We start from the raw sequence: 16,482 nt of genomic DNA on the forward strand, positions 1-16,482 counted from the left end.
TCCTCAGATTCACATTGCCACAAACACAGACTTGAAAGGTCTTTTAAACGTGTTTTCCTGCTCTGATACCAATTGAAAAAGCGGGGGTACAACAACCACACCCAATATTTCGCTTAGCAATCTGTATGGACAAACTCCAATATACTTTCTATAGAATCAACTAGACAGTCAGACTCAATCTAGATAAAAAGTATATCAAAGAGTTTATATCTTAATCTCTCGATTTGATATATACTCAAGAAAATAGAAATCTGCGAGTCTTTATCAAATACTAGAGAGATAACTTGGATGGTACCAAAGACCAATATCCAAGTATCAATCAATTTAAATCAACAACCAAAATGTTGGATATTCTAATTGATTGAACAACGCATAACCTGTGATATTTCAATTATATAACAAAATATAATGCGGAAAAGAAATAACACAGACACCAGAATTTTGTTAACGAGGAAACCTCAAATGCAGAAAAACCCCGGGACCTAGTCCAGATTGAACACACACTGTATTAAGCCGCTACAGACACTAGCCTACTCCAAATTAACTTCGGTATGGACTGTAGTTGAACCCCAATCAATCTCACGCTGATCCAAGGTACAATTATGCACCTATGTCTCTGATACCAACAGGATACTACACACTTGATTCCCTTAGCTGATCTCACCCACAACTAAGAGTTGATACGACCAAAAGTCGAAGACTTTAATAAAAAAATGTGTATCACACATAAAAGTCTACGGTAATAGATAAATCCGTCTCCCACGAATATACCTACGAGTTTTGTTCCGTCTTTTGATTAATCAAGGTGAACAAGAACCAATTGATAAACCGGACTTATATTCCCGAAGAACAACCTAGTATTATCAATCACCTCATAATAATCTTAATCGACGCATCAAAAAAGATATTGCGGAATCACAAACGATGAGACGAAGTGTTTGTGATTACTTTTATATCTTGCCTATCGGAGATATCAATCTCAAGCTAATTATTACAATTGTACTCGTACGATAGAAATATCAAGATCAGATCACACAACTACAAGAAAGTAGTATCGGTCTGGCTTCACAATCCCAATGAAGTCTTTAAGTCGTTAACCTGATTTAGAAGAAGAAACCAAAGGTTAAAGGAGAATCGACTCTAGCTTAGCACAACTAGTATCACATAGAAGGTGTGGGGATTAGGTTTCCCATTTGCTAGAGTTATCCCTTATATTGTCTTTCAAATCAGGGTTTGCAATCAATGTTAGCTTGGTAACAAAGCATTCAATATTCACTGTTAGATGAAAACCTGATTAGATTCAATCTAATATCTTTCAACTGTTAGATCCAAAACTAGCTTGTTACACACAAATGAAATGCACGTTTCTAGGCTTGTGTAACCGTACCCAAACTTGTACATTTGTTGGTTCAACAATAGTCAACCAAATGGTTAGCCATATGATCACTTTCATACCAACCATATTCTTCTTCACCATAACTAGTTCACCTGACTCAAATGAACTAGTTAGAGAGTTGTTCAATTGCAAGGAAATCTTATGTAACTACACAAGACACAATCGAAGCAAAAACGATTTGATTCACTCGAATCAGTTCTTTTTTTTTTTGCTGAATCACCCTTTTTTTCATTTAATGACAAACTAAAAGAATACAAATGTTACAATAACTTGCAAAATGAAACAACAAAAGAAAACAATAAACAAAGTAGAAAAATTACAAAAGGTAAGAAATCTTAAGAATCAATTTTAAAGTGACTAATAATTTGGTTTTCATAGTCATTGTTCCACCTGACCCCTTTTATTCTGACACCATGATCTTGAACAATCTTCATAACCCTGTGCTTGAAACCATGCATATTAACATCACCTCCTTCAAAGAAAACTCTATTTCTTTGAAACCACAACTCCTTAATGACAGTACAAGCAGAGATTATCCATACTTCATCAATGATAGGACTGTGATGTTTAGCTGCAGAAAAAACTTCTGGAAAAGAGTATGGCCTGGGAAATTGAAACATATTGCCAAGCCAATTCCAAACCTGAACACTGAAATCACAAAGCCACAATGTATGCTCCATTAAATCCTGCTCTGATTTGCAGATACATCATCTAGAAGGCATTTCATATCCTTGTTTTCTTTTCATGTCATCATTCACATAAACTCCTTGTAGAAGCTTCCAAATGTTGCTGGCAATAGTTGGGTGCAAAGATTTCCTCCATATATAAGAAGACCAATCTACCTTGTCTTCCTTGTGTCTTATTTTCTTCACTGCCTTTGCATTATTAAACATTCCACTACTATGTAGGTTCCATATTATGGAATCATTTCCATTGTGAATATGAGGAAAGTTATCACTCAGTAACAAGTGCTGCAACTGAGGATGTATATTCCATTGATCATTAATGATTAAGTCCTGAACTTTCAACTGCATATTGTTATGAAAAAAATCAGTATAACCAATTTCATTAATTAGTGGGGATGATCCATACCAGTTATCAAACCATACTGAGATGCTAGCACCATTTCCAATCTTCCAAGAGATGTCTTCTTGTAAAGTAAGCCAAGCCCATTGCAAACCTGCTCTTACTGATGATAATTTCCATTTTGAAAACCATATACCATATTTATCTTTGAACTTAGCTGTAAAAAACAGAGCCCATTCATCTGATGAATACACCAATTTTGACATCATTTTCATCAGCAAAATTTTGTTAAGAACTTCTAGCCTTCTAATACCCAAGCCACCTTCAATATATGGCACACAGATCTTCTTCCAAGATAAATTTTTATACTTTATAACCTCTCCATCACCTGATCATAGAAAGTTCCTTATTAGTTTTTCACATATCTTAATAACTGAAGATGACCATTTATAAACTGCCATATTGTAAAGAGGGTAGTTGCACAAAACTATTTTTACAAGAATCGGTCTATCATGAAAAGATAATAATCTTCCTTTCCAAGATACAAGTTTTCTCTGAAGCATAAGGACTATTGGCCAGACCATTTCAGTAGTTACTCTTCCTGGAGCTAGAATGATACCAAGATACTTATCAGGAAAATTAGATATATACATACCAACTATGCTGCTAATTTGTTGCTTTCTGGTTGAATTAGTACCATCAATGAAACACTTGCTTTTGGCTTTGTTAATCATCTGACCAGAGCTATGTTGATATTTGTCAATCAGCTTAAATAGACAAAACAAAGTCTTCTTAGCTCCATTACAGAATAAGAAAACATCATCAGCAAAAAATAAGTGTGTTGGATATATCCCATTTCTAACTACCATTGGAGTTATCTTCCCTGTATTAACTAAATTTGTGATATTTCTACTCAATACATCTTTCATCAAAATAAATAGAATAGGGGATAAAGGATCACCCTGCTTAAGACCCCTATGCATTGAGAAAAAGCCACATGGTCCTCCATTGACCATTACTGATAGTTTTGCAAATTTAAACATGGTTAACAACCAATCACACCAAGATGATGAAAATCCATATTTGTGCATAACTTTAAGAAGAAAAGTCCAACTTACAGAATCATAAGCCTGTGATATGTCCAGTTTAAAAGCCACATTACCTCCTATTCTCTTTTTCCTCATTTCATTTACCATCTCTGAAGCTAGAAGTATTTGTTCTTGAATGCTTCTTCCTTTAACATAAGCAGCCTGTTGTGATGAAATTAACTTCTCCATGAGTCCATTCATTCTGATAGAAATTATCTTTGTGAAAATTTTGAACAATACATTACTCAATCCAATTGGTCTATATTGACTTTCTTTCTTAGCACCTGCACATTTAGGAATGAGGGTTAGGAAATTTGAATTCAGGCCTTTAGGAATAAATCTTCTTCTCCAACAAAACTGTATGGCATCTTTTAAATCCATTTGAATTATATCCCAACAACTTTTATAAAAGGATCCAGGAAATCCATCTGGACCAGGGGGACTATCTGAGTCCATTTCAAAAATAATTTTCTTGATTTCTTTAGTGGTGGGAATGAAGTCCAACATTTCTTGGTCTTCATCTGTAATAACTGAGGGAATAACATCAAGCAATTCTTCAGAAACATCAACATCTTGAGCTTCAAATTTTTGTTGAAAATGCTTGACTAAAGTATCTGCAATTTGAGATTGATCATTAACAATATTTCCATTTGCATCTTCTAGTTCACTAATTGTATTTCTTGCTTGTCTAATCTTCATTCTAGCATGGAAGTATGCAGTGTTTGCAGAACCATCTTTAATCCATTTTTCTCTTGACATAAGTCTCATAAGAGTATTTGCTTGAACTTCTCTTCTTGAATATTCATTTTGTGATTCTACTAAGTTGGCTAAAAGATCTTCATTTAAGGGATTTTGATCATATAACTCCATTGCTTTTTGAACTTTCTCTTCTGCTTCCTTAATTTTTGTATTAATATTACCAAATACACTCCAATTCCACTCACTTAAGAACTTTTTTAGCTTTTTTAGCTTCTGCATGAAAATAAAAGATGAATCACCAATAATATTCTCAGTCCATACTTTCTTCACTTCACTTAAGAATGATGGATGATCAATCCACATTTTCTGAAATTTCCAGGGAACATTCTTTGGTATGGGTATGCTTGCACAACCATATAATAATGGAGCATGATCCGAAACTATCCTCAATCCAACCTTATATCCCCAATCACCATACTTCTGTAACCATAAAGAGTTGAAAACAGCTCTATCTAGAACACATAGGATTCTTTTTGTTCCTTGTTGACAATTGGACCAAGTGTATTGCTGACCTGTACTAGGAGCTTGAATTAAGTTACATTCATTAAGGCAATGAATAAAATCCATCATTGAAATTCTGTTTGGAGCCTTACCACCAAATTTCTCTTCAGGTGAAATTATAGCATTAAAGTCACCTAAAACAACCCATGGTTTTTGTAGCTGACTAATGATTTTCATCTCTGACCATAGAAACTTTCTTTGACTCTTTTTAACATGAGCATGAATACCAGAAATTAATACTTCACCAATACTGACAGTTACCATTTGGCTAGACATTGAAATAACTTGAGGAGTAAATAAAGAAGCATTCCAGAATAACCATAAATTACCTTTTGTAGATGAGGTTGAATTATGTATCACCATACTTTTCATTCCAGGGAGATTTAATTGACTGCAAAAAGAAGCATTACAAGAAATTTTTGGTTCTGCAACCCAAACTAGAGATGGGTTAAATTGATTCACCAAAGACCTTAATTTATTCTGAGCCCTAGGTCTTCTTAGGCCCCGAATATTCCAATTTATGATCTTCATCTTGGTGGTGGAGGATTTTTGGTACCTCCCTTACCATGATTTTTTTCTGAGATTATGTTTCTTATTTTTAACAATTGGATTACCACCTTTAACTGCACCTGGAGAATGTTGAGAAGTGGAAGAAGTAGAAGTAGGATTAATCACTTTCTTTTCAACCACTTTTGACCATGAAGTAACCTTAACAGTTTCATCAGAGACTATCCTTGTCTTTCCATCTACAAATTTGATTTGAGGAGTTTCTACAACATCAGCTGTCTTATCTTCATTAACCACGGTATCTTCAAGAATATTTTCTTGAACTCATCCAAGAGGACTGAATCTCCCAGTAGTAGTATTGTGAATAATTTGATGAACTGGAACTGTTGGAGTAACATGAATTGTATGGATGACAGAGTCTTCATTGTCATCTGCTGATGTATCACAAATATCAAAGGGCAATAACCTAGTGACACTTTCTGAAGATAAAGCATTCAAATTGTTTGTTGAACTTGATTTAGGCTGCTAAAGAATTTCTGAGGAACTCTTAGGCTGTTGTGGAGTAATTATGTTTTCTGAATTGGTTTCATTCCTTTTTGCTTTTTCTACTCTACATTCTGTGATAAAATGACCTACCATTTTGCAGCTACTGCAATATTTTGGACAATCTGGAATGGAAACCTCTTGAAAAAACCTCCATATTTAGTCCCAATCCATACTTTGTTTGGAACTGAAGAAGCAAAATCTACCTCAACCAAGACATTTTCATAATATCCAACATCACATTTAGCTGATGCCTCATCAATTTTAATTGGAGTTCCTATTTCTTTACAAATTTTGAACAGAATTGATTCACTCCAGAATTCAAGACCTAAACCTGGAAATCTCACCCAAACAAAAGCCTTAGAAGTTCTTTGGCTGGTAGGTCGAAAATTATAAACCCAATTTCTAACCTTCAAAATTTTATCTGTAACTTCCCATACTTGAGACTTGATGTAGTTACGGTCTGTAGCATTATCCAATTTGATGGTAAAGAAACCTCTACCTAATGGAATTAACTTACATTCCCCAGTTAACTTCCATTGATTTCTAAGAATTATTGCAGCATCAACAAATTTGATCTTCTCTAAATTTAATCTACCAATTAAGGAAAAACGCCATGGATCTAAGCTTTTCTCAAATAGTTCATCAGGTAATTCAATCGAAGGAATTTTCATTCCTTCTACTGAAGAAATATTATCAGACTCAGAGTTCGTTTTAGATCTCATTTTACGAAGTAAAACACCTGAGTTAAAACCAATTAATTCCAGAAAACATGATGAATGATGTAAGATTCAACAAAATCACCTGAAATTAATGCTTGGTTGACCAGAAATCAAAGAACGATGAAGAGAAATTTTCCGAGTCCAGCACCGATTCCGTCACCGAGTCACCCTCTGTTAACGTGTACTTTGTCCTCACAAAAGGTCAGATGACTCAAATCGATTCATGAACTATATAGCCACGGTTTGCAATTTGCATTCCTTAGTTTATATAAGAATAAGTTCACAAACATCGTTTTTAGATATAACCTACTCAAGTTCGCGGACTGGGTTCGCGGACATAATTTCCCGGACGGAGTTCACAAACTTTAGCATAATTTCTCGGGTCGAGAACTTCCGCCAGTTCGCGGACTGAGTTTGCGGACTTAGCTCACGCCACTATTCCGGTTCTCTTGATCAACAAAGTTCGCAAACTTCGGTTCAAGGAATAAGGACTTATACATATATGTGTTTCGACAATAATGCTTATATCCTCCAATGGTTATATAATTTAAACTCTCATTTCAATCATTGAAACATTCTTAGAGGACGTTGATATTCTATAGTTGTTATTCACAAACTATTTTTCGTCAAAGTAAGCAATTTTCAAACTGATTGAAACTTGTCATGACTTTCGTCACTAAATAAAGATAAACTTGGCTAAAGCGAAAGCTTACCAACACATATTTCGAGAAATATATAGGCGAGATAAACTCGGCTCAAAATAGCAAATGTGTATAATCTAAGTCTATATAGGAAAACGACCTTTGTCTCAAGATAGGAGATAAATAGACTTTAGAATGATAGATAAGTTCAAGTCTCCACATACCTTTTAGTCGATGAAGATCCACCGGTTCCTTGGGTAGTCCTTCGTCTTGTATGATGATTGTCATGGAGTTCTTGAGCTCAACTACACTTTCTATCCTAGTCCGAGACCTTAGCTATAGTAGACTAGAAATCAAGACTTATATTTTTGATCACTAGCATTGACAAACATGCTTGAGATAGCAACACATGCGAGTTCGACCGAGCAATGCTCTAACAGTATCCTCTCGGGAGAGGAACTCTTTGCACATCAGGAGGATACGGAGGTTGGTGTTGTTGCAGATCAACCAGGTTTTCCTTGCCTTGATTTTGGAGAAGTCGTTCTAGGTCTTCATGCGTGAGAAATTGGATGGCTGATTCCTTTCTCTTGAGCGCTCAGGAGCAACACGAACTTCCTCATATATGAATGCACGCCCTGTCGAAGTGCTTGCGCCAAGAGTGTTGAAGGTACTTCTTATTGGTTCCATGGGCTGACGCGGCTCTTGTGGTACTCGTTCTGTTAGCGTCTTGAGGAAAGTGAGTACCTCTTTCTGAGTTGAAGCCATGTCCGCCTGAGCCTCAACGAGAATTTATTGTCTCTCCATTAAGTCAACAATGGTAATAGGGGGTTGGCCTCCTCTGGCTCCTGCAGTTTCTCGTCCTGATGGGGGAGTGGAAGTAGCTCTAGTAACAATCGGGGGTGTTACGCTCGAAGAAACATTGGAGGTAGCGGCAGCAACCCTGTCTCTGGTGATTGGAGGTGTCACGCCTAAGGGAACGTTTCCTGTGCCGCTGGTGTTGGTGGTTGAGGATGTAGTGCCACGAGATGTGTTGATCGTGCTGGTAGGCGGTACATTGGTGTCGCCGGAAGGAATGTGGACACCAGGGGTGTTGTCAGCACCAGTAACATCGGAATTTGTCGCTGATCCAGACCTAAGATCCACCATCTTGAATTCTTTGATAAAATTGAAATGAAATTGAAAATTGATCTTGCAACCGAGAGATTAATCTCCCACTGTGGTCGCCAGTTGTTTGAGGGTTAAAACTGATTCTGCTGTTTTTGGTAAATTTGGGTGTGTTCATGAGAAACGAATTCAAACCCTAAACAAATGCACTGCACGGGAGTACTTTAGATTCGAGAGATAAATATATAAGTCTCTGGCCTAAACCAAGAAATGGCCGTTCCATATTCAATTCGGTCACAAGGTAAAGGAGAAGGGTTGATCTTAGGGAGGGAAGCGAAGAAGGTGTTTGAGATCAGAGTGTTGAATTATGAAGGTATGGTTGTTTATGACTTGTGTATCAGAAAAATGGTTTTTGGCTACTTGTGTTGATAACACTTGTTGTCCTCCTTCGAAATAGGTTGAAAACCTATTTATGCAAGTCATTCGAGCGCAACCCTGATCTCGTAGGAAGTGGAGAAAGTTAAGTAGTGGAGTAGTGGGGTCGTGTAAGAAGTGATGATCACGTGGTCACATCTTCGTCCACTTCTCGAATCATTTTCAACCGTCCAGCGTTTCCTGACACATTCTCATAATGGGCGTATTGCACGCCGCACGCCGTAAACCGCCAGATCAATATCTCAGCAAGTATCCCCCAGTTTGTGACATGTTTAATGTCTCGAGTGAATAGGTCAAGTCGTGGGACTTGATGCTAAAATCAGCACATAGTGCTTTTAGGCAAAATAATGAATCATTAGCAAAACCGATATTTATAAGGCATTGCTTATATTCAATGTATGTAAAATATCGCTTTCGAATAAGCAACTGAAGATAATCGATGTGTTAGAAGCATCGTTGTTTTTGAGCTCGATCGAATCAATCACGGATTGAGCGTCTTAAAAGCAGCACGACCGACCAACTTTCGGTAATCGTTTGAGAACCCTATTGTCGAGCTGTCTCTTGGTCGATCACTCCCCGTGGAAGGAGAATGGCCGGTGATCACAATGCTACTTTATTAGTTTTTTAAAAATAAATCTACACCATCCAACTAGGATGGCGAAGTTGGATGGTCGTGATCGATTTGCGGAGGTTGTATATTGTCGTTGATGCAATTTAGGGTTTAAGGGTCGTGCGGCCATCCTTCTTTGGGTGAGCGATTCGAGGCGTCAGTATTAGCTCGAGCAGGCCGGTCGATCACGTGTAAAGGTGGGCCGACAGTGATCACGTTGACATCTTCGGGGCCACCTGAAATTAAATCTAAGCCTTTCAACTAGGCCAGCGAAGATGGATGGTTGTGATCGGTTTGCGACAGTAGGGCGTTGCCGCAAACGCAATTTTAGGGTTTTCAAAACAGCGCGTTCACCATACTTTGGGCAAGTGATTTGATACACTCCGGTTTTGTCATAGACAGGTCGATCGACCAAGGAAGGAGTTGGGACAATAGTGAACACGTTGGCACCTCTTTGATCGCTCGAGATGCGATCCAAGCCGTCTAACTAGGCTGGATAAGTTGGACGAACGTGATCGGTTTGCGATAGTAGCATACTTCCGCAACCCAAAATTTAGGGTTTTGAAATAGCGTGTTTGCTCGAGTTCGGGCAAACGATCTAGCGCCCCATAGGCTTGCCGCGGGAAAATCGATCGGGAAAGAGAAGAGATGGTCCTCCAATGTGCATGTTGGCGCCTCTTTGATCATTCCAAGGAAGATCTCAGTCGTCCAACAAGGCTGGCAAAGTTGGACGGTCATGATGTATTTAAGACCCTTTTTAACGGTCTTAGCTCGTTTGAGCTTTCTTTCGAACAACGCAAACACCCATTTTTGGGGTTGGCGTTCGATGACGTTGAAGCATGTTAGATGAAGTCCGACCGGTCGGGGTATTAGTGGGCCCGCTGACGGTCATCGTGATGATTGCTTATTTCTGTCAGGGCTTGGCCAGGCTTGTTGAATTACGCGGACAAATTGTGTGGCCGTGATCAATTTGAGACTGATATGGATAGTCTAGATTTCCCTTAAGGAGTTTAAACATCTTCGATCGAGCTATTTTTAATTAAAAGTGCGTCGATACGAAAATCTCTTTGTCAGAGAGTGATGTAGCATGTGTGAGTATTTTCATGCAGATCTCAATATTTGCACTTCGGAGATTCATGCTACTTCGCTGAGAGTGAACACTTAATCGTCATGTCATGTCAATAATGAGAGTTCGGCTGGGAACATATCACGGGAAAATACCAGGCGAGTCATGCATTAATGGGAAATACTAGTAGATGAAAGAATTCATATAATATTTTGGATTGCTGCTATGCGCACCATTCTGAGTGAATTTCATATATATTGAATTGCTCAATGAGCGAGAAGGGTTTTTGCACTCGTCATTTTTCAAATGGCTTTATCCCTTGCAGGGTGATAGCGCATTAAATACATGATTTTACAGTTTTGACCCTGAACTAATACCACCATCAACACGCTCGTTTAAAGACTTCTGTGGGATCAAGAAGCGTCTATGAGTACCGTTGGTGGGAAACTGGATAATTGCAGTTTATTTTAGTTTTCGATTGATTTGATTGACTAACAGTTGTTGAACTTTGATTGCACCTAGTTTGTTTATTCTTGAGAATCTTCTCTTCTGATATAAGATTCACTCAAACTAGATCGAAGTATCGACGGGATCTTTATAACTTTTTGTAGATCTAAAGACATCTTGTGATAATTCATTGTTAACAGACTCTGTTCTGTGTGTGATTGATCACAAGATATTCAAGTGGTGTTGTGCAGGTATTTATTGAAGATTAAAGAAGAGTTGAAGACAAAGAAGATTTCTGATTTGGTTTTTATATCTTTGGTGTGCACAAACCTGGATCGGCTGTGATCCAACTAGAATCAGATTTATTCGATTGATTAGTTGTGTAAGATCGGCATCATCTTATAGTTTTTTTGCTGATTCTATATTGTTTGATTGGAAATCTAAACTCTGATACTTCGGTAGTTGTTGGATAGATTGATCTGACCATGCAAAGGAGTTTATTGGTTAAGCGGAAGAGCCTTTGCATATGACTTGAAATATCTTCATCTGAAAGAATCAAGAGAGTTGTTACCAAACAGATTTGTTGTTCCTTTACTGTTTGGAATACGATCCAAAGGAATTGTTCCAGTGCGTGCACTTATTGAATTTCGGAAGCGCATGGATACTGAAGAAACTAGGTGAACTATAGGTTTAGTTGCTTGGTCTCAACTATACGAAGTTTGTTAGATTTTGTGTAGCGGCTTAATTCTGAGAGTATTCAATTCTAGACTAGGTCCTTTTTTTTTTTTTTTTTTTTTTTTTTTTTTTTTTTTTTTTTGCATTTTCATTTGCATTTGCATTTGCGGTTTCTTCGTTAACAAAATCTTGCTGTGTCATTTACTTTATATTTCCGCATTATAATTGTTTTATTATAATTAAAGTAAATCGGACATGTACGTTAACATGTCACTTGATATTTATCATATCGGTTTCGGTTATTACCGTACCTTTTATCAAGTGATCACTTTGTTGTTGTATTATCTCGATTTCATATCCATAGACAATCACAAAGTGTATTAGATTTCTCCACTTGACTTTGATATTCATTCACGAGTTAGGCCAGTCCGAACTAACCCTATTTCAAGTGGACACTGTGTTGAAATATTCCTTGAGTGATTGTATCTCCAAGAGGTTTATACACAATGGGTCTTGTATAGGTTGTGATCAAGATAAAAGATTGTGGTGTATTTGGGTACCCCCGTCTTTTCATGTATACCACCAATGACTGAAAATAATAATATTGTTAGTTAGTACATTTATCATGTTAAAATAATAAATAAATACTGTGAAAAATATTGGTTCTTACCTCCAATGCTCCCAAAAACCATTAAAGCTTTCTTTGACACACTCGAGCAATTAACGTGGGCTGTGTAAAGTTCTAATAAAATTGGAGACCCCCAATCATATCTTGGTGCTTGCTCTAAATCTTCTAATGATTCGAAAAGAGCAATTAGTACCACCGGCTAGCATTTGGAAGTGGAAATTGGCCTACTGTCCACTACACAAACACCCATTCGAGTTCCTCATAACGTTCAGAGTATTCATGTTGTGTATTATCTAACCTGTTTTCATTCATTTTCCTATCATAATGCTGTAAAAAACTTTTCAACCTAGCTACCTTTAATCCATATGTTTTTACTAGGGTATGACCCGTGCCGTAACGGCACGGGCTGTAGTTTGTTCTTGCTAATCCAAATGTTAGCTTCTCAAAATGTTTGATGGTCGCCCTTTTCAGATAAAAAGTTCGGAAATCTGAATCTAAGAAATGCTTTTAAATGTAAGCTTCTCAGTAAGCAAAAAATTAATTTGGATGTAAATGACTTTGAAAAGTAAAAAATCTATTTTTTTTATAAAACAAGATACCTTTGTTTTGGACATTTGCTCCTGATGTCCAAACACACCGCGGAACTGTTTGTATTTGCAAAAGGAAGTCGATAGACATATAAAGCCTTTTGAGGTGAAATTCAGTAACTTTTTTCAATGTAGCTCTACAGTGGTCAACACTGCCTTCATCGGCTCGTTCAGCAAACTATCGGCCAAAAGAAGTCCAAACTAATGATCAGTCGGAAGCGGAAACTCCCCTCCTCAGCCGTGCATAGGTTCCGACCCTGAATTGATCGTGGTTTGATTATGCGAGAAATTGAACTCACGAAGTATGGGGGACTGATCAGGAACTTCAAATAGTAATCCTTGTTTCGTCCCCCTTATTTTCTACCTAAACAACCTTACATTTATTTGAATTCTCCGTGAATTCATTAGTAATTGCTTTCTTTCCTTTATGATATCCTTGTATGCAACAAAATAATTAAATTCCTTCGTCACATCATTGACTGTCAACATTTTCATAGAAATCGTTTAATTTTAATTTGCGTGATCACAATTCAAATCAAATACATATGAAAGTAAAATTAAAAAAATTCCAGTACCACAAAAACTTAGAGCTTGTTTGGTATAGTTTTCAAAAACAGTTTTCTGTTTTTAAAAACAGAGAAAACAAAAAACAGGAGAAAACGCGTTTGGTAGGGACATTTTCAGAAAATGTTTTTTATCTGTTTTCTGTTTCTAAAAACAAAAATGTGAAAACAACAAATTATTGTTTTTTGTGTTTTCTCTTTTTTTTTTCTTGGTTCTTTTTTTTCTATTCAAAACAAAGTAAGAGATCGGGGGAATGACTGCAAGTGAGTCATGGATAATATCACTATCTCTTAGAAGAATCTTTACATTTGATACGATTTAGTTGATTTTCCTTGTTTTTAAAAAACAGTTTACCAAACAATTTTTAGAAAATGAAAACAAGGAAAAAAGAGTATGTTTTTAAAACAATAGAAAACTATTTTTGGAAACTGTTTTTGAAAACTGTACCAAACAGGCTCTTATATTTTCCTCTTAATTTCTAGTATCAGTTTTAACTTTTAATTAACTATGGTTTTGACCGATAGTATCCCCGGTATTTGATTCTGCATTGTTTCCAGGGACTTCGTTCCATCTGTTAGTTTATTTCCTTGCACACTTTCTTCCTGCACCGATCTTCATCCCCTCATTTTCACATCTAATCAAAAGCAGCTCCGTGTACAATGGGAAATATAATGCAGACACATGTTATCTACAGCAAAACTGCGAATCACGCAAAGACACAAAAGATTTGTGACCTCAACAGAAGATTGTCGATCCATCTAAAGCTTTCCAGGTTGCCTTCACGTCCACATTAAAATAAAAAAAATCCCTACACAGTCATCAATTGTTTAAGATAGCATATTAGCAGCCTGCAAATAAAGAGAGTTTAAATTAAGGATAGAGCTGGTGACACATAAAGCATACAATGCATGAAGCAACATTGCCATCAGGTTAGAAGCATTTTGGCATGCTTAAGCGTCCCACTGGGCAGTTATGCATCAGTTAACCGGTTATGGAATATGTGATAGATAGAAACCCCAGTTTTCCGCTTAACAATCAATCATTAGTGAACATCCCTAAATTAGATTATGTTCATGTTCATGTGCAGGTTGTCAATAACGCTTGACAAACGCCAAGTATACAAATGCTTTTTATATTTACATTCAAAGTGACCACAAAATGATTACTGTCCTATAATCGATTTCTTTTGTGTAACCCTATGGTAAACATACTTCACTTTAAGAGTAACTAAAACATTATACTACTCGAGGCTCATACCTTGAATAGTAGCAAGAACCTATACAAATGGTGTAAGCTTGAGCGGCAACTTGATTTTTCTTGTCAGAGCTATATCTGAGTTGAGATGCCATTGCTAAATCATTGGGACAACAACAAAAATTAGTCGAGAAAAGATACAAAAGCCTAAATTACTAAACATAAAATCAAAGATGTAAAAGAAGAAAAGAGCCAAAACGCAATTCCAAGTTAAACCATAAAATTTTACAAAAGGAGAACAACTAAGACCCTGACATACACTACTGGAAAAAAATCAAAGTTACCTTTAAGTAAATTACTTTGCCAAAAGATCTATTTATGCCAGCCTGGAAAGGTAGAGCAGGATAATCCTTTCATAAAAAATGAAGCCAGATCTCTGCAACACACGGTATCAAATGGATTATGAAAAAGACACAGATAAGCGTCACATATTTTTTGTGAACAGTTAATTCTAATTCTCTATTCTAATGATGATTTTTTTCCAAAACTAAATTGAGAATTTAGGCAAGACGATAGTAATAATGCATCACAACTGAAATACGATATATCATATTGAAATTAAACTAGTAGAAAATTTGATTACCACTTTATCCACTGCAGCAAATGTAGTTGACCAGATATGGTGCCGAGACTTCAACATGATGCATGAACCTGCATAAGATTAATCATAAGTGCATCATAGATTACACTACCTCCTGAAGCAGGACAATCACTAACAATGCATCTAAAAATTTCCTGTAATTTCAAGCCACTTCCAACATAATTATATTCCCAATCTAAGGAACAACGAATTGAAATTAGTATAATTGAAATTGATGAATTAGTAATTTCTTAACTATCTATGGGTTATTTTCAAATTTTCACTGAAAAACCATGTGGCTTTGAACTCTTGCCTAACTGTTGAAATCAAGATGTAAATCTGATTACCACTTTCCAAGTGATTTTTAGCTGGTTCCCAGTTGTCTTAGAAAAAATGAGAATTACTTATACATACGAACAAACAATTGAATAACGTATTTCAACTTTAAAAAAAAAAGGAAGAACAAAGAAAAAAAATCAACTTACAATATCATACAGTGGATAATTTTTAGCCCAATTTCTTCTCATGAATTGAAGATGATCACTTGCATTTTCACATTTGCTCTACATTCCTATACCTAATTTATCAATTGTTCTTAGCCGCAGTTAAATTCATCATAAGCAAACTTTTAACTTACTTTACTTAAGATGCAACTCTCTTGAACCAAAGTTCTGGGCAGAACAAATGATGAGTAAAATATTTACCTTTTCTTTATTAAAAGTGCAAATGATCATCTTCTCTTTATAAACTCTTTTCATTTGAAATCTCTAACTTTCTCCACACCATTAAGATTCCGCTAGTTGGATCTTAAATAAGGCACACCCAAAATCCTGAGAGGAACAAAATTCCGAATCAGTACCATACAGTACACCAACAACCACAACAAAAAACTAAATGGTCAGAACAAAATTCCGAATCAGTACCATACCGTACACCAACAACCACAACAAAAAACTAAATGGTCAGAACTTTGAAAAACATGAACAAAACCAACCATTAATCATATAACCAATGTAATTCCACAGAATATACAACTAAGAATATACAAAAGTAGAAATAAGCCCACGTGATCCAATCTTAATCTCAGCATTCTGGATGTAAAAGGATTGAAGACTGTAGGATCGATCCAACAAAGACCTAACCGTACAAACCACATTATCACCATAAGGAATGACGAAACCCAGGAATTGGATTAAGAGGTGTGAACACACAAATCACGAAGGCATCCGAATGCTCACAACCATTCATCGTAATCTAGAGTGATTTGTGATGATGATATCCTAGTGTTGATTCCTTGGCTCAAAACCTTCGGGTTTATCACATCCTCATCTAACAACTCCATGCGGGAC

General features: G+C 36.4%; 1 protein-coding gene and 1 long non-coding RNA gene across 2 annotated transcripts; both read right to left on the reverse strand.

Annotated features, from left to right (window-relative positions):
* Positions 1 to 2,103: 2,103 nt before the first annotated feature.
* Positions 2,104 to 6,545, reverse strand: LOC113342189. Its single transcript, XM_026586812.1, has 4 exons — positions 5,972 to 6,545; positions 5,336 to 5,579; positions 3,078 to 5,161; positions 2,104 to 2,810 (listed from the first exon to the last, which is right to left on the reverse strand). Exons 1-4 carry the CDS (start codon positions 6,543 to 6,545, stop codon positions 2,104 to 2,106), a joined length of 3,609 nt encoding a protein of 1,202 aa, XP_026442597.1.
* Positions 6,546 to 13,762: 7,217 nt separating this feature from the next.
* On the reverse strand, positions 13,763 to 16,129 carry LOC113342183. The gene is made up of 6 exons (XR_003356503.1): positions 15,838 to 16,129; positions 15,619 to 15,710; positions 15,137 to 15,204; positions 14,838 to 14,929; positions 14,557 to 14,650; positions 13,763 to 14,107 (listed from the first exon to the last, which is right to left on the reverse strand). It is a non-coding gene; the product is annotated as an uncharacterized LOC113342183 (long non-coding RNA).
* Positions 16,130 to 16,482: the final 353 nt, after the last annotated feature.

This window comes from Papaver somniferum, unplaced genomic scaffold (genome assembly GCF_003573695.1).
Source record: "Papaver somniferum cultivar HN1 unplaced genomic scaffold, ASM357369v1 unplaced-scaffold_35, whole genome shotgun sequence".
NCBI lineage: Eukaryota > Viridiplantae > Streptophyta > Magnoliopsida > Ranunculales > Papaveraceae > Papaver > Papaver somniferum.

What these genes read in the sequence shown, in the direction of transcription:
- LOC113342189 (XM_026586812.1), bottom strand. Translation starts at nt 6,545, where the DNA reads ATGAGATCTAAAACGAACTCTGAGTCTGATAATATTTCTTCAGTAGAA. An exon ending in GATTGGGACTAAATATGGAG is followed by an intron (nt 5,580 to 5,971) that starts GTTTTTTCAAGA and finishes ATATTCTTGAAG; the next exon opens with ATACCGTGGTTAATGAAGAT. An exon ending in ACAAATTAGCAGCATAGTTG is followed by an intron (nt 2,811 to 3,077) that starts GTATGTATATAT and finishes TTCTATGATCAG; the next exon opens with GTGATGGAGAGGTTATAAAG.